This window comes from Oryza glaberrima, chromosome 11, assembly GCF_000147395.1.
Source record: "Oryza glaberrima chromosome 11, OglaRS2, whole genome shotgun sequence".
NCBI lineage: Eukaryota > Viridiplantae > Streptophyta > Magnoliopsida > Poales > Poaceae > Oryza > Oryza glaberrima.
In genome coordinates this window covers 14841212-14860399 of record NC_068336.1, presented here as the reverse complement: position 1 = coordinate 14860399, position 19188 = coordinate 14841212, and the positions used below count along the sequence as shown (strand labels likewise).

Genomic DNA, 19188 nt, shown 5'->3' with positions numbered 1-19188 from the left:
GTTGTGTGGACAACATGACGAAGAACAAGGCATGCCTAGGAGATCACGATCAATCCCCTAGGTAAGGCATGACGGCAACAAAGAAAAACATAAATGGGTGGTTACCTCCGAGAGATCAGAACCATCCCATGGGCGATGACGGCGGAAGCCTAAGCAGTGGTTGGCATAGGTCGCCTGCTCTGATGCCATGTTGAATATTATAAGAAGAGATAGATGTATTGAAGATATTGGACACATTGTATCGTGCTTCGGAGGGCTAATATATATAGATTACATGGCTTGGATACATATCTCAGACATATATATATATATATATATATATATATATATATATATATATATATATATATATATATATATATATATAGAAACTAATCATATCTGACCATAACAACACAATACATTATGGTCATATCCATACACTCATTATGTTGGGCAAAGAAGATGAGCTGAGCTAGCCTTGTGTGTGTGTCGTCTAAGCTATGCGTTGGGGGAAAATGGGAATGGGCTGGAGGGGAAAATAAGGGGGCGTTTGCCGCAATGTTCTTTGCTATATTTTTTAGCCTTTGTATAGGAAAGGATAATTGATCAAATTTTTGTTTGGTACAGATGCATGCTGATCCAATGGTTTGTACCTGTAAATGACACGAAGTGAATTGTACATATATAGGAAGAAAATATATATTCATGTATGCTGGATTGCATGCGTGAAGCCCATCATAGATGACCTGTGTCGGGCCACAACTGAATCCCATCACCGATGAGGTGTCAACGGTGATGGGCATGGCCGTGAAGCCCAATCTTCAACGGGATTATTTTCAGCCCAACACAGATGAATGCCCCTTTTATGGACCACTGGTCTCCGTCATAGATATCTATGTACTAGTGAGAGTTCTTTAGGTTTTCCAAAATATTACATGCAGCAAATGTTTTTCTTCATATCTCTGATGTTATCATTTACTCATGTTTTCATAGTTGACTTGATCTGATCGAGGAATATACATCAGAGAGTATTGCCTGAAATCCATCTTGCAAACATCTCGAGACACTCCTTAGGTTTATACTCCGGAGCAGTGTGCCCAGCACCCTGAAGTATTGGTGTACACATAAGTGAAGGTTATAAATCTCTTATTATTACCAGCAGTCACAAGTGTAAATATTTTGTACATGGAGATAATCTTGAGAAAGCAACTTGTCAATTTTTTTTGCAAAAGCTCAATAAGTACAATATTACAAAAACGTAAAAATACTAATAACTTGCATGTATGAAAAACACACCTTCACAGTTGCATATATCAGGTTATTATTCGCATAGCTTCTCGTGAATCTATAAAACAAAGTAACCATATTAGGCCAAGATGTAGGCAATGGCCGCAATGCATATCGGCAGATGTCCCAAGCAGCTCGGATGTAGTGAATTGGAATATTTATGTTGCATAAAATAAGAGATAGCAATATCAACTTGCGCCAAATATAGGAAAAGCATATATATATTGCCAGCGATGTTGGGAGTGAAATATTGGACGCTAATTCAAAGATGCTTTTGTGGTTTGAGGAAGACAAGGACTATGTACAACTTGTGAGCCGTTGGGAGAGCAATTTCGTCTTTTGAGGTGATATTGTTAGTAGTTTTCTTGTTTTTAGTCAAACCATAATTTTCTAATTCGCAGTAATTTGTCCGGTTTGAATTCTATAATAGTTGGTTGTAGCTTCATTGTAATAAAGAACAGAATAAATTCTATTGTATTAAAAAATAACTGTAAATTCATATTCCACTCATCAGCCACTTTCCCAACTGGCCTTCATGATATGTCAGAATTTATTAGTTATAAGTATGATAATCTTCACATTTATTAATTTTTACGATTGTTAAGATGCTATTGAAAGATACTCCCTTTGTTTCATATTGTAAGTTATTTTGGGAGTCAAACTTCATCAAGCTTGTTCAAATTTATAATGCGATGGAGTATAATTATTTCTAGTGCTAATATATTTGCACCTGTAGAAACAATGGTATTTCCTTAACGGCTAACCAAAAGCGTCTAATTTGTGGCATTGTGTTCTGTTTCGGAGGTACCAGTAGACACCAAATTAATACTAGAAATATTCGTGTTTTGCATGATATTTGCTTGGTATGGTAATGGGGTTATCATAATTTTTGACGTTAATTTGGGATTCCTTTACATGATTTTTATGAAGGCACTGAATACACCAAAATTTACTCTAAACATATCTCATGCTACAAAATGCAGTAGCTCACACTAGAAAGTGCAATATATCCACTGAAATTATAATCACTCTTGAAATTGACTGTCAACGGAAATATTTACTTCTTACCCGGCAACTTGTCCAGCAGCATACCATGGTCGCCAATCATCAACTACAGAAAGGTTCAGAAATCTAATCCATGCTTGTGTACCAGTGAAGGGAACTTGACAATCATGATCACCGCTGCATCATTAATTAATTAAATGAAAAAAACAATCCATGGATTAGCTTGTTTGCTGTCGACGAGAAGAGCAGTTTGGTGGATTTGAACCGCAAGGTTGCAATCAAATTTAATATATAAAGGAACATGGCATGATGATGTAGCCGAGGATTCCATAATCTTATAAAATAATTTTAATTTCCATTATGTATATATAGTAGTTGAGTTCCACGTAAGTATATATAACTGCATGTATATTTTGTGAATAAGAGAAACGCAACAATTCGGTATCAGAGGACTTAAGTATACATGTTGATCAATTATTTGTTCGATATATAATTACCTGTATATCAATGCTCGGTATCCTTTTCTCATAAGCGTCAAATGATACTCCACTGTACTATACACATCTGCAATGTAATCTACATCGAAATTGCATCTTATCCACTCTCCAACTGTTCCCTGAATTGTATTGCAACTTCTATGAATTAAACTCGTATATATGCACAACTATCATGCAATGCAAATTAGTACTTTCCCTTGGACTTCACAGCGGATAGGCCGAGATTTCAGTTCAAAGAATTATTCTGATATAAAAGGATTCAAAGAATGACTAGCCTTTTGTAAGGACAATGCAGAATTTGTAATATGATAATCGGCCTAATTTCATGCGGAAAGCCACCCAAATTTACTGTAACCACAAAATATATGCACTTTGCTACTGGTGGATGGAAATCCAAATATATGTATACGTAGTACCATAGTAGAAATACCTTGTGCACACCAAGACTCTCCCTTACAGTTTTATCATTTGCCCATATTTTTAAAACCACATAAGAAGCTTTCTGCAGTAAATAAGCAAAATTAGACTTTCTTAGGTCAAGTGCTATCCAAGGAAAATTGGAAAACAGATAAATTGGAATTCAATGGGATGCAGTAATGTTGTATTGTTTTTATGCACTCAACTCTACACTTGAATTCAATAATGTCATCATTAGCAGCAGAAGCAGACTCCAGCATGAGCCTAATCATTCCATCTGTCGCTTCATTGTTATGGATCCCGGGGCTCCCGACGTCACAAAATGGCTCAAGAACATGTAGCATGTTGATGTCCTTTGTGCACTGATTAATTTGTAAATTATGTAATTAGGCCACAGAAGACAGAACAGAGAACTATATAGATTAATTTCAATTAAATTATTGACAATTGTACACACACAAACAGTAGTACTGATACTCGCTATGTCCCAAAATATACAACGCCGTCCACTTTTAACATAATATTTGACAGTTCATTTTATAAAAAATATATATAAAAATTTCATTGTTTTGTTTTGTTTTGACATGTCTTATTATCAAAAGAAACTATAATGTTATCTTATAATTTTACGTATTTATATTAAATTCTTTAAATAAGACGAATGGTAAAAAATTATATAAAAAATCAACAATGTTGTATATTTTGGAATGGACGGAGTACTCCCTCCGTCCCAAATTATAGGGCATCCCCTTTTTAAGAAAATTCAAATCGGTAGATTCATATTTTGAAGTTGCTAATTTCATATTTGTTGGGATTATAGAATGAAATAAAATATTGGTAAAAGTATGTTATTGAAGACCGTGTAAAAAAGTATAGTGTTTATAATTTGGGACAGAGGGAGTATAATTTTTCTTGGGATACTTACATCGTGTATAACTTTCATAGACTGCTCACATCGAGCATTCCCTGGGGCATTGTATTTCCCTCTGCAGGTTTCCTTAGCATGCTGGTAGAAAATTTGTTTTTTAGTCAATATATAAAATGTTAGAAATATTACAAGAAATTTTGCACGTACGCGATAACAAATAGTACCTTTTGCCCTGTTCGAATGTCATGAATGAATAAATATTTTGGGCAGCACACTTCGCAAGCTAAACGTTATGATTTTATAAAACAAATTCTATATATACACGGTTAGTAGAATATGTTTTTAAAAAACAACTTTTCAACTTCGTAATATAGTTAATTGACAGTTTTAGATTATAAGATATTTTGACTTTGGTCAAAGTTAAACTGCTTCAAGTTATATTACATTACCAATTAATTTTTATTAAACTAATAATTAAATATATTTTATAATAACTTTATCTTGGGTCGAAAATATTACTATTTTTTTCTATAAACTTGGTTAGTTTAACTTTAACCAAAGCCAAAACATTTTATAACCTGAAACGGAAGCGAGTAGAATTTTGTCTAGTAGGTCAGACATACTAGGCAAGACATAATGTTGGCCCAAAACCGGGAGAAAGTCTTACTACACCCCAAAAGCAAGCTTAAGAGGTGAGGGACTCCTCCACTTTTAAGTTGGTTCAACTCCGCCTAAATAAGCAATGTAGGACTATTCCCAACATATACTGCCGTGATCTGTTATTCATACTGAAACAGGTGCCTTTTTTTGGAATTAATTCCTACAAATATTTGCTGAATGTACTATAGGAAACATATAATGTTATTACTGGATTATGGATTACCTCATAAAGTTCATTGGATATAAGTCCCATGCCATGGAGAAATGGAATTTTACCACCTTCATCAAATTGGCGTTCGGTCCTTGGATTGCCAGCAACGTACCCCTGCGTCATGTAGACAAGGTAAAGAAATTGGTGGAAGGCAAAAGTTAATTGCAGGCCACATTGGTACTACACATTAGCAAGCAATTTATGTAGACTATTGACGTAATTAAGATTCCAAATATAAAATTTCATGATTGATATTTATCTGATAAGATCGATCAGACCATGAGATTCAAAATTGGTTTATCTCCTGAATCATTGCCTGAAAAATATAGACACATGGTCCGTAGTTAGTAGTTGGAAACACACACAATATTAATCCACGCAGAAAATGAACAACAAATTTGTTTTAATAACTCATGAATAAAAAATATATATCTCAGTCCTAATATTTAGATGGAGAGAATTCCATATATATTTTGCTTGAAATTGGTCCATTCCCTTATATACCATTCGAAATTGGCTCTTTCAATCTATGCCACCGGTTTAAATTTCTCGACCCTCTCGTGCTATTACCATTACTCCATCATCTGTCCACAGTTTAATTCCACCTTTTCGTTTCCTTGTGCATCTTCTGCCTAAAATCGAATAATGCCCTCTAACAATGTCGTCTCCATCAAACAAAAGTTGCCAAACTAGAAAAAAAGCAGGACCTTGCTGATACTTCGCCACGGTGACAACCAACTTGTTCTATAGCAACTTCGTCCAAGGGCAACTGCATCTTTCTACAATGGAATTAATTGTGAATAGACGATGGAGCGATGGTAGTGGCAAAAAGAGGGTAAATTCAAACTAATGGTATAGACGGAAAGAGCTAATTTCGAGTGGCATATAAGAGAACGAGCTAATTTTGAGTGGCATATAAGGATTTCTCTCATTTAGATGATAGCTAAAACAATAGTATTTAGTTATTAACAAAAGAAAAATCTTTCTAGATATTGTTGTGATAGTAATTGATATATGCTGATCACCATTACCCATATTGAGATGGTATTATTTACTGAAATATATTCCGAAACTGCTAGGTGATCAAATTTAATGTTGTGTAACACTATGAGGATGTCTAAGGAAATTATCCATTCACAATGCAAGAAGCTTACTTTCATCAATCGCTAGTGCAAGTGTAGGTACAATATAACCACTATATGAGTCACCTCCAATATACAGCGGATTCAGCAAGAACTGGGGATGATCATGAAGCCACTGTATAAAGCAAATCTTTTAGAACAATGAGCACGGGAAGATCTGCTATACACCGAGGGACAAAATAAATGAATATGAGAAAAAAAAAACCACAGTCTTAAGCTGTGATAGCGCATCATATGAAAAGTACATAACTTGCTACTGCATTCGCATTTTCAAGCTGTGATTTATTCTCAATCAAAGCAGAGTTTTGCTTCACAGACTCCGTACATCAAAGAGAAAGATTCAGTATCTCCAGGAGAGATAATTCCTTGATTAGTTAATTCTGAATTTTATACCTTAGCTATGAAAAAGAAAATGGTCTATGGCCTCATAACATGTGTTTTATATTCACAGCACCATATTTCAAATAGAAACTAAATGTCATAATAATATTGTTTTTTCATAATTAACATGATGCATACCAACAAAAATAATTTATGAAAAAAATATTGTAACTGCAAGTATGCATTTATCTGGCGTGTGTAGCGTCCTCCAACCGGATGGGAGTAAAAAGGCAATAATGAAAAGAGTGTTAAAAATTCTTAAGAACATAATAACTGTATGATGCATGATTATTGATTTACTTACTATATACACATAATATCAAACTTAATATTGTATTTGGAAACTCTTTTATATGGTACGACACAATAAGCAAGAAAACTTGAAAATGGCCATATAGTCAGCTACCAAGGGCAAATAAAGAATTTACTCATTTTAATTCAGAGCTTCTTAGATTACAGGATTAACTTAATTCACAGGTTGGTCTGTATAGCTTGAGAGAAATTGTTGCACATATAGGTGTGGAAACTAGAATTGCAAAATCTAAATTTTGTCTACAAGCGCCAAATCTAGAATAGCAAATTCTGGAAACAAACCCGATTAAGATGAACAAAGGGTAAATTTTCATTGGAAGAAAGTCTAACAGTAAATTTTAATGGACATGGCAGTAAAGCACGAGCTACATGCAAAAATAACTTGTCTCAAGCAGTCGATATAGCGCTGCCATAAAGCCTCTATTTCCACATGCGACTGCCTAGGATAAGGCTATTTTGACATATGGTTGCATGTAGCTCGCCGCGTGTGAATGCCTTTTTCGTAGGTGTACACCTGTGATAGACCTTTCACACATGCCTTCTTATATTGTTATGTTGTGCCATGTGCGGGTATTGTGTTTGCTATCGAAGAAAAGTAACATGACGTTCTCATTGGAAAATTCAGCATTTGAATAGAATTATACATTGGGGCTAATTTGACACGAAGGACTACTATGTCTGATGTTAACTCGAACTTTTATTCCCCTAGAGAACATAAATCACACTTTTATTTTATTATAAAAACTGTTTTTTTCTTTTTATGATGTTTCTATTTATGAAAAAGTCAATTTTACTCCCTCGGACTATTTTGTGAAAGTAGTAAACACCCTAAACTATCTGCAGCTCATTTCACACTCCTAACGAGTGAAATTAGTTCAGTTTACTTCGTAACGATACACAAGTATTTTTTTTATAATTGTGTATCACTGTTTACATATGTTGGAACCACCTAATACTGAACTAAACACAGAGATTTTAAAGATCACGCAAACATTCATGAAAAGATTTTGAAAATAATTTTAACTTTTGATACATCTTAAAACTTTTCAGATTAAAATATATCTTGTATAAAGAGGAACCAAAACATAAAACTTATTAAGAAATAAAGTGAACCATTTTCAATTGTATAGGGTTAACGTGAGCCAAATAATAGTTTAGATGGTTAAGTATTCCATTGAAGTAGATTAGGGGAGTAAATTGGGCAATTTTCATTATTTATTATTGCAGCATTTCAAAGAGTACCAGAATATTTTTGTTGCAGAATTCGGTACCTCCTATTAGCTGCTAGTTACTAAATGGTAAATGTGGTACATCCTGATACATCCAATACTGTGAAATCTATACCTATACTAATCGGGCGCTCTGAGGAAGCTCGCACAGTAACTAGAAAAATCTGGTCGCTTATTATTTAGATCGTTCAATCATGACTATAGATGCTATATACTAAAATTTTATCTATTGGGCTAATTATAAATTCTCATGACACCGTATATATTTTATCCTCTAGCTAGCAATTCTACATCATACGAGAGAGAACAGATCGGAATGATTCTACAATTGTAACGGTACAGAACAGATGCGATCTCAAGGAGATGTGGAACGCAGCGCGTGAGACTTCGCCTGCAACTAGCTTCTCCGGTCATCGTGCCTGAGCTTCTCCAGGCATCGATCGTTCATGCTGATCGGCGGCGATTGGAAATTTAGAACACTTGCAGGCCGCTGGTGTAGCTCAATCATTGTTTGGCGTACCTTATGTTGCTTCTAAATTAATTCCTTGCAGGATTGTGACATATATGTGCACAACCTGGCTTATTGACTATAATTAAGATGGTGATTTTCTGCTGCTGTTGCCATTCCTGCCGAACCAACAAACCATGCAATTGCCACAACCGCAGTTTATGGGTGTTGCTTATAACAGTACAATTCTTGGCTGTTTTTCTTTTTTGTTTATTTGTTATCTTGCTTTTGCCAACGATATTTAATTTCCTTTTTAGAACCAGTATTTTAGCAGGATAGAGTACAAGCTAGATGTGCTGCAAGAGGTAAAACTAATATTTCACTCTGTATCTTAATTAGACCTTCTTGGTTAACTCCATTTTTTTTTTTTTTGCCTATTTACCGAAGAAGCACGAATGACTAAACTTCCCGTTTCATTAATTAGAAGCTTACAAAATCATAATAGTACTCTCTTTGTCCCACTGAATATGGCGTTCACAAGATTCAAATTTTAAGACTGAGTTCTTTTATTGAGGTTGAAAACTAACCTTTCACTTACGCAAAACATAGTAACTTATTAGCACATTATTAATTAAGTATTATCATTTTTTAAAAAATAGATTAATATGATTTTCAAAGAAACTTTACTATAGAATTTTTTTGCAAAAAATACACCGTTTAGTAGTTTGAAAAGTGTGCGCATGGAAAAAGATAAATGAGTGGGAAAGTAAATGAACGAACTCAACCTAAATGTTGGACCAATAATTATTTTATTAGGAATTAAATTTTTTTATGAAAATAATATGATTAGATTAACCTTTGGATTTACAACTTTTGTTTATAATATATAATAAATTTAAAGTCAAATACTAGTCTTGAAGAGCGCGCATTAGTCAGTGGACGGAGGGATTACAAATCAACCTCGCTCAATCTTCAGCATGCACTTAAATATTTTCCACCTGTCCAGGCAGCATCTTTAAACGGCCAGTAAGTGAATCTTTTCTTAACTATATTTTATATATCGCTAAGTTACATATATTTCATTTCAATTGGCATCATATTGTATAATCACGAGAAGCGAAGAAAATAACAAACACACGAATACATCTTTTATATTATATTCCACTAGTAGTTAATTTGAAAATTAAGGCCATTAGTTAGTTGGATGGTATTATTGACTATAGAACAGGATCAGAATTTGTTTTAAAATAAATATACCTTTGGTGAAAACAAATTAGTGATTAATTATTCACAGTGGAACTATTAAATCATGGAAATTCTATAATTGGGGCTCCAAACTGAATACATATGTGGATACTCACTAATATCGAATTTCAGAATGATTAAAACATGAAAAACTACAATTGAGACTCTTAATCAAGTACAACTCGATAGTTGATAATTAACAAATTTTGGAATTATTAAACCATAAATGGCTATAATTGTGATCCCAAACCAAAAATGCAGTTCAATACACTTATTAATTATGAGCTTTAGAATTATTAAACCATGTAAAAGATAATCGAGGCACAATCAAAGTACAACTTGATATCTCTTATTTATATGTTTTGGTATTATTAAATTTAAAATGATATCTAAACTGGGTTTACTGTACTAATTCTAAATTTCTATATTACATGATAGCAAATGCTGCGGACCCAACATGAGCAATGTAACAGCAGAAACATAAGGATCCATTCTATATAAGTATTTCTAATTAATAATTTTGATTTTTGGAACATAATAACAAAGTAAATTGTTCCTTCTTCAGAAATAAAAAAAGTCCAAGTGTTCATTCACCGAAATATTGCCAACTTATTCAACATATTATTTAAAATATAATATTTACAATTTCAGTAATAATAACCAGTGCAACTTAATTATGTGCCGTACAAGCACTTTCTCATTCTCTCTCCATTTCAAAATATAAGTATCTCTAGGATTCCAATTTTATATCACCAATCAGATGTTTGGAAAGGAAATCTAAGATATATATTTAAACTTTAAAAATTGATAACTCAAGTGACACAAAAGAAATCTTTCGTCCTAACTGTAGTATTTTCTAAGCAACCTAAAAAAAATAATATTTTGTACCGGATGGTGGATGTTACTGAAATGGCATTCGAAGCCTGCGGATGTTCTCGAAGAAAACCATAAGGCAAACAAAAAATATATTAAACCAATTCCATACAAGATAGGTGGAGTAAAAATCTGAAATTCTGGGGCATTGGTCAGCACAGAGTTACCTTTCTGAGGAAAATAACAAGCTGTTTCACTGTCTTGGTATCGCTAGTCTTGGAGCCTTCCTGTGTTGCCGCGTATGAGAATCCTGCCCCTACAGGAGAATCCACAAAAATTATGTTGCTCACCTGCAAAACCATGCAAAATTCATCCATTAAAACCTGGATATGGGCACATGCCTTTTTTTCATTTGAGACAGAGATACAAATAATCTGCTTTGTTGCCACGTGCATTAAATAATGTAAGCAACCTTAGTCCAAGTCTCTGGTTGATAGATAATTTTCGGCAATCCTCCACTGTAATACCGTTTTGCGGCGAATTGGAATGGTCCTATAAATGTATGCACATGAATAATCTGTTAAATACAACAAACGTTATTGTAACATGACCTATAAGCATGGTTTACGATATTGTTTATTCGAAGGAACTCGGTGGAATTTTTCCAATAATCTGAGAAAAAAAAATAACCTGCTAGTTAATTTACCTATCTCGTGGGTTAGGCCAGAGAGACTAGAACAGCCGGGCCCACCTGATAGCCACAATAAAAGTGGGTCTACATTAGGATCCTTCTCTGACTGGACAAAGTAGTAGAAGAGGCGCACGCCCGTACTCTCGTTCACCTCCACGTATCTGCAAGAGTCATATGTGTGCACACATGATATATATGGATGCTTGGAATTGAATAGCCAATAAGTTTTTATTTCTTTGTACCTAGGGTGGGACCACAATCATTGAAGGAGAAACATATACAGCTAACCACCCATTTTGGTTTAGAAAAAAATTGGTAGGTGCTACTTTGAGCCACATGATTAAATAAAAGTGGCATTGATTTCATTAGAAATGCATATAAAGCTCTACGAATACGGCATTTTGGAATATATTGGAAGTATCATTTGGAGGCTATTGTGGCAATTCGTAGTTTGGAGAAGATCATTATATTGGTGTTCGTCTCACATAGGTGAAAGACTAGTACTATGATCTACGTATACGTGGATAAAATAATTTATAACTATTATGATCATTATTGCCTGCACACACATTTTTATGATGCATAACTCTGTCAATGTATTGAGGCTATTGGATTTTTTAAAAATAATATTATTTGATGGAAAATGGTAAACAATAATTTCTGCCTCATTATAATCGTGAAAGTAGAAGCCAATCGAACTCGTGTCGTGATAGGAGGCTTGTTGAACAGCACAAGTTCGACCAAGCCATATTGACCGTTGGAAGCACGGCGAGCCAGACCAATCAAACTACGAGTGGTACAATAGGGGCTTATCGAACTTTGATAGTTCTACTGGGCCCACAACTAACAGCCGCAAGGCCCTGTCGAACCACAGTAGCTCGACTGGCCCCAGCATATCCCATATCGAACAATGGGCATTCAGTACAACCCTTTAAATTCCTTCCCCACAGCTCGACAAGGGTCATTTTGATCTGTAGAGGGAGGACTAGTTAGAGGGCAGATCGGCATCTGCAGGGGATGGGGAGTGAGGAGACCACACCTGCCGATAGCAGGAGAGGAGCGGCGGTGGAGGCCCTTCCTCAAGTGATATTAAATTCCCAATCCCTAAGTTACATGTTTGATGTTAGCACAGGTTTAAATTAGTTTTACTAGATTAGTTAGAGTAGTTAAATTTGAAGTTAGTACTTGGTGAGTACATATCTTTTTTAGTTAGTATTAATTTATTATTATAGTGAAAAAGGTTTTTGTTAGCACGTATGTGACTTTGTGCTTAGTTGGTGGTAGTAAAAATTGACACGGAGTATTAAGTTGAAGTTGAACGTATTTTAATGAAGTTGTATTGCATGAGTAAAAACTGAACCACATGTGAAATTATTGGGTAGTACCATGGTAAGACAATTTTTCATGTTCTATCAAGAATAGATTTAGAATGATTTAGGCCAAAAGCTTGCTCTAGTTATAGGATAATAGGATGGCAAGTCAAAGCTTTCAATCTCAGACTCGCTCAAACGAAAAATCCTTTTTGCATACGGCCAGATCAATTTTTCGCATGCTTATGTGGACTGCATGCAAAGATAAAAAACCAAAAAAATTGCAAAAAAAAAAATCACGCCGGCCGCTCCCGCTGTCGGCGACATGCCGGTGTCGCGCCGTCCGGTCCCGCCGTCGGATCCGGGTAGGAGGAGCCCTACCACCCGCTGTCAACCGCTGCTACCGAGCCGCCATTGCACCGTCCGCTTCCGCCGCCGGATCTTGGTGGAAGGAGCCCCGCCGCTCGCCATTGCCCACTGCTGCCGAGCGGGGGATGGCTCCTGCCACCGGATCCAGGAGGGAGAAGCCCTTCCTCCCGCCGTCGATCATTGCTGCTAAGCTGCTGTTTCACCATCCGCTCTCACCATCGCGGGAGCCGCTGCGGCCACCGCTCCCGTCGCCGAATTCGGGCGGGAAGAGTCCTACCGCCAGCCATCAACTGTTGTTGCCGCCTCGTCGTCATCGTTGTCGGTGGCTCCGGGTGAGGAAAGGGATGGTGGCAGCGGCGCGGCCCCTAGCCACCGCCTTGTTGTTGTCCTCGGAGATGAGGAAGGGGATGGCAGGCGGCGGCGCCGCCGTCCGCCCGCCACCCACTCGAAGGGAGAGAGAGAGATTGAGGAGAGGAAGAGAGAGGAGGAGAGGAGAGAGAAATATCTGGAGAGGTAGAGAGCGGAGAGAGGTGAAAAAAATTTGAAGAGGTGAGGAGGGAAAGAAAGAGGAGTGGAGAAAAAAGAGCAGATATTTTTGCATGCGGACCATTTAAGGGCCCGCATGCGCATGCGGCCCTTTAGGAGGACTGCATGCAAAAAAATATTCATTTTCGCACGCTGCTTCTTAAGACGTCTGCTTGCAAATATTGATTTTTGTATGTGGGTCTCTTAAGAAGCTGTATGAGAAAATGAATGTTGATTTTTGTAGACACGGTCAGTTATGGTTCATCTGCACCCTAACGTGGATCTCGTCCAGGAAATTCGTCTAAGTAGTAGTGTATTGCTACTGATAGTAGTGTCAATTGTTCTGCCAATGCTGTCGCCGCTGTTGTTTGTGAGGGTGAATAACTTATATTTCTGTTAAACAGTTTTGTCACCTGTGTTGTTATTTGTCACTTTGTCAATCGTGTTGGGTACTGGTCGTGGTCGGTATCGTGAACTATGTTGGGTTGTAAGTGAAATTTTTGTCATATTTCTTTTTAGTATTCTTAACATCACTACTGGAGAACTGATCTTTCGTGGGTCATGCAAAAACCACATTAGTCCCGGTTCCTATTCGAACCGGGACTAAAGATCATCATTTTTAGTCCCAGTTAAAAAGCGCAACGGGACTTTATGATCTTTAGTGGGACTAAATATCATTTTTAGTCTCAATTAGAAAAGGCGTCAGGCTACAGGATGTAGCGTGTCAGGCCCCAATATCTTTAGTCCCGGTTGTTTACACCAATCGGGACGAAACATCGAGAAAATCACGCCGAGCCACACACCTCCCTGCCTCATCTTATCTCCTTCACACGCCTCCTCCTCCTTAACTCTTTCGCACGCCTCCTCCTCCTCCTCCTCCTTATCTCCTTCGTCGCTCCACCTCCACTCCTCCTCCCAGCCCGCTTCACACGCCTCCCCTCCTCCCTTTCCCCTTTCCGTCGGCGGCATGCGAGGCGGAAGGCGCAAGCGGGCAGCAAGATCTCTCCTCCCCCTCTCCTCTCCTCCCCCTCATCCCCTTCCCCTCTCCGTTGGCAAAGACGACGGCGGGGGCATCAGGCGGAACAGCGTTGGTGGCGGGCGGCTTGCCAAGCCGCCGGGGCCCTCCTCCTCCTCTCCCCCATCTGTTGTCGGCAAGGAGGATGAGAAGCAAGAGCAAGGAAAGAAGAGAATAAAGAAAAAAAATTGTGGATGATTTTGTTGTAGATTTTGTGGATGATTTTGTTGTTGCATTCGATCTGTGATGTTAATTTTGATGTTGTTGCATTCAATCTGTGGCATTGGAAAAAAACAATGAAAAAAACAATATGCAAGCAACAAAAAAACAATGGAAAAAAAGAAAAAAATATAGTCCGGGTTGGTGTTACCAACCAGGACTATAGATGGTAGCGCTAGCCACGTGGCGCTACTATCTTTAGTCCAGATTGAAGTTACTAACCGGGACGTCCCGGATTCGGGGTCCCGGTTTACAACCAGGGACGAAAGAGAGTTACACACCGGGACTAAAAACCACATCCCCAATATTCATCTTCCCCAACTGTCAATATCTTGCATTTACATGAACTTAAGGATGATGCTACAAGCTGGTGCTAAATGTGTTGAATGTTTGCAACAGCCAACAATGCAAAGAATATAGTACTAGTCGATCTTTTGTCGGTAATCTCATTGTTTTACCCAGTTATAGTTCATCGTATTTATTTATAATATACTCCCTCCATTCTAAAATATAAGGCACAACCACCCTTAACCCAAAGGCCAAAAAATAATTATTATCATCTTGTAGTTTGGATCACCCTAATAAATATGATGCATGCATCCAATAGAATTAGAGAATGTGAAAGTAAAGGATTTAAAAATGTAATAATTTAATGGAGAAGATGCCATAATTAATTGCATGCATGCATGCCTTATACTATGGAATATCTTTAAAAAAGTAGTTGTGCCTTGTATTATAGAATTGAGGGAGTAATATATAGATAGCTACATATAGATATCGTATAATCTAAACGGAGAGGCCTTTCCGTTTAGTCATATCACGAGACGCGCGTGGGAGCCGTCGATAAGTGCGCGGGTGACGTAGCTTGCATCCGGCGCGCGCGCATGTCCCGACCGCGTGTCGGCATCCTGATCGAGCGCACCCGCACCGCTTTTCTGTCCAACCGCAAGAGAGAGAGGGCTTTCACTGTTCAAAATTTTGGGTGGCGCTCGAGAGAGAGGGGTGGAGAGAGGGAGAGAGGCGGAGGCGGCGAGAATCTCCAGCGAAATCATCGGCGGAGGCAGCGGAGACGTTGCCGCAGCGGCGGTATGGGAGGCGGGAAGGTGCGCTTGTTTTCATGGCGTCGCGCCGGCGGTGGAATCGGTGGCGGAGGCAGCGGAATCTGCATTGGAGGCAGCGGTTTTTTTCTCCACATCTCGCCGGCAGTTGCAGGGGGAAGCGGAGGCTGCGGCTTAGGTGGTTTTCTCTCCACCAAAGCCGGCGGCCGTGCGGTAAGGTGAGGCGTGCATAGAGGTGGTTGCCATTTTTTTTCAGCCAGGGAGAGGTGGATTGATTTTTTTTGTGCGATTTTTGTGCCGGGAAAGGTGGAGAGACTTTTGGTAGTTTCACTGCACAAATTTTGTGCGCGATTTGTGTGTGATTTTTGCGCCGGGAGAGGTGGAGGCAGTTTTCGCTTCGCATGTGTGCGATTTTTTGTGCTCCACAAAACGGCCTCTTGGTTTGTTTTCTCCCCCTATAATAGCTCTATCCCCTCATTTCCCCTCTCTATCTCTCCCTCTCTATCTCAGCTAAGTTACTTCCAAAATGTACTGACTTATTTCTAAACACATAAATGTTACTTCCTACTAGTTGTTAAGTTATAATTTGGTTAGTTTTTGGTGAAACTAATATTTAAAATGATTTTATAGTAATGGCTAGGAAGAAATCCAGTACTGTTAACAAGTAATTCAGTACATATTGTCATTCTGGAAGTAAGTTAGTACTGTTTGGAAGTAACTCACACATTACTAGGAAGTAAGTTGACACATTTGCAGAGTAACTAATTACAGTTTTGTGTTGCTGAAAGTAAATCAGTTTTGTTTTTGAAGTAATTCAGCACATATTGTGATTTTCTATAAGTAAGTTAGTACATTTCTGGAAATAACTTAGACACTACTAGAAAGTAACTTTGCATAAAACAAATACCAACAGAAGTACCTGAATAGATTGCCTATGTCTGTTTTTTTCGAAGTAAGTCAGTGTAGTTTGGGAAGTACTTCTGAATAGATTGCTCATATCTGTTTTTTTCAAAGTAAGTCAGTGTAGTTTGGGAAGTAAGTCAGTGCAGTTTGGGAAAGTAAGTCAATGCAAATTATAGAAGTAAGTCAGTATAGTTTAGGAAGTAAGTTAGTGCAGTTTCTATGGTTTTTTTGGATGGATCTAAAAAAACAGAGGATGAACTTCATGTGTACCTGTGATTTTTTTTTTGGATCTACTATACTTTCTTCTCCTCCAAGTTGATGGTTTCCTCTTCCTCTCCCCCTGTTCGTGCTTTTTTTCTGATTTTTTTTCACCAAGGCTGCTGCGTGTGGATTGACGCCGCCGGCTATCCGGATTTGATAGGTTGGAGGGGGAAAGGAGGCGCGCAGCGCTCTGTCCTAGCCGGGCCCACGCCAGCTATACCACGCAAAGCAAGAGTCGTGCGTTGCACGCTTTCCTCTTTTGGTAGGGGCGCGCGTTCACGCGGTTGCTTTTTCTGGCAGGGGCGCGCGTCGCGCGATAGAGCTATCGTAAGACCGATCTCGGTCTAGTCGCGTCCTATAGATATATATACTCGCCGTATTGGCGTATTGATGCTTTTGAGACCCGTAACGCGTATCTCTGCATATCGCGAATCAATAAGAAAAAAAAGAAGAGGCATATCGCGATCGGAACAACAGTCATGCGCGCATTGTATACAGTATACATACCCGGTCTCGAGGGAGAATGGCAGTGGGCCGTCGAATCCAGGAAGGCTCGCCACGGCGACACCGGCCGCCGCCGCCGACGAGGCAACCCAACAAACCAAGCAGCAGGCGAGAGGCAGCAGCCGCCACCACCACCTCCTCCAATCACGGCGGCTGGTGCTTCTCCTCGCAACCATCGCGCTTGCTTCCTTTCCCATCTCGGCTCCGTAAGTACAAGCAACTCTATGTCCTCATGCTAACGATATAGGAATATAAAAATAATATCAGGTTACCCAAATCGAATTTATGGTATCGAATTGTATTTATTTGTTGTATTGATTACGTTGGACACGTAGCTGTATTGTATTTATATCGTATACGATAGTGTTGCTGTCAGCTTTGATTAGGCGTTCTTTTCAGATTTCAGACAGCTACATTATGGATGTTCAGGCCCTGCTTAGATATTACCTCAAAATTTTTCACCCTGTCAAATCGAACGTTTGAACCCCTTCATAAAATATTAAATATAGATTAAAAAATAACTGATTGTACATATTGCGACTAATTTACGAGACAAATCTTTTAAGACTAATTATTCCATAATTTGACAATATGGTGCTATAGTAAATATTTGCTAATAATAGATTAATTAGGCTTAATAAATTTGTTTCGCGGTTTACTGACGGATTCTGTAATAATTTTTTTATTAGTGCCCGAACACCCCATGCGACACGCCCTATATAATACTCGATGTGGCACCTGCCACGGTCACGATCGGCATTTCTAGACAATTTCAAATGCACTGTTCACGTTTCATATTTATGCTGTGAAGATTTGATGCATGGGTGGATCAATGCGACTGTTGGAGTGTATAAAGTAAATTACCCGTCTTTCCCTATCAGCTTAGGTTTTTAGGTGCAACTGGCTGGTGCATGAAACTTAATATGATATCAGAGCCAGAGGTCTCGAGTTCGAATCCTTGCTGGCGCATAATTAAATAAATAATTGCAGCCCGCTTCAATATTCCACGCTTAAGACTTGAGAGGGTCTCGCGTGAGGGGGAGTGTTGGAGTGTATAAAGTAAATTGCCCGTCTTTCCCTATCAGCTTAGACTTTTAGGTGCAATTGGCTGGTGCATGCAACTTAGCGGACCTGACGGTGACGGTGAGGGAGACAGCCAATCGGAGACGATCTCCCCCAGAGCGGCGGCGACCCAGGCGGAGACAAGGCCGTCCGTCGGCCGCGGAGCCCGGCGGAGGTCAATAAGCTGACGGTTGCCATCGGAGGTAGGGACGGTGGAGGTGGCCGACCGGAGGTGGAGGACGACGAGCAAACCGATGATGACCGGAGACTCTGCTAGTGCTGCTTGATGACGATGCAAACGCCCGAGAGATCGATCTCTCTCAGGACATCGACTTGACGACGCGAAGGAAAAAAAAGACGGTGGCCGCCCCTAGGAGATTGAAACCCTCCTAGGGGCGACGAGTGGAAGCGTGAGAGAGAGGCGACTAGATCGCCTGCTCTGGTACCATGTTGGATAGTATAGGAGAGGTATACTGCTTATCGTGAAACGATTGTATTGAGCCTCAAGAGGCCGGTATATATAAGAGTACATGGGGAGAAGATAAGGAATGATTACAGATATGAAAGGAGTCCACACAAATCAATCCTATTGGCATTCGAATATTTGTTCCAGACTGACGAACACTGCTATTCTCCAAGTCGCAATCGATCATCAGTTTATCAATCTCTTGTAAGTTGTCATATTCGCACACCAGTTTTTGAGCTTTCCTTCGGTTTGAAATACCCTCTGTTTTATACTCCCTCCATCCCACTATATAAGCGAGCAATTTTGGA

At 38.7% G+C, this 19188-nt stretch overlaps 1 protein-coding gene across 4 annotated transcripts; it reads right to left on the bottom strand.

Moving 5' to 3' along the window:
* Nucleotides 1-523: 523 nt before the first annotated feature.
* LOC127754681 (serine carboxypeptidase-like 13) lies at nt 524-17604 on the bottom strand. 4 transcript variants are annotated; one of them, XM_052280252.1, is made up of 15 exons: nt 17356-17602; nt 11330-11349; nt 11204-11248; nt 10970-11049; nt 10725-10847; nt 6082-6184; nt 5206-5243; nt 4940-5041; nt 4114-4194; nt 3395-3550; nt 3202-3273; nt 2772-2890; nt 2338-2451; nt 1279-1327; nt 524-1087 (listed from the first exon to the last, which is right to left on the bottom strand). In XM_052280252.1, the coding sequence occupies exons 1-15, from the start codon at nt 17547-17549 to the stop codon at nt 1004-1006; spliced, it is 1380 nt and encodes a 459-aa protein (XP_052136212.1). In that variant the 5' UTR covers nt 17550-17602; the 3' UTR covers nt 524-1003. The 4 variants fall into 4 exon arrangements, with proteins under 4 accessions (XP_052136212.1, XP_052136211.1, XP_052136210.1 ...); XM_052280251.1 differs by having other exon boundaries at nt 10725-10784; nt 11204-11349; XM_052280250.1 differs by having other exon boundaries at nt 526-1087; nt 11204-11349.
* Nucleotides 17605-19188: the final 1584 nt, after the last annotated feature.

Coding starts and splice junctions, on each gene's coding strand:
- LOC127754681 (XM_052280250.1), bottom strand. CDS start 17,549: ATGGGAAAGGAAGCAAGCGCGATGGTTGCGAGGAGAAGCACCAGCCGC. Junction 5,244..6,081: donor TGCACTAGCGATTGATGAAA/GTAAGCTTCTTG, acceptor TATATTTTTCAG/GCAATGATTCAGGAGATAAA. Junction 3,551..4,113: donor CTATGAAAGTTATACACGAT/GTAAGTATCCCA, acceptor CAAATTAATCAG/TGCACAAAGGACATCAACAT.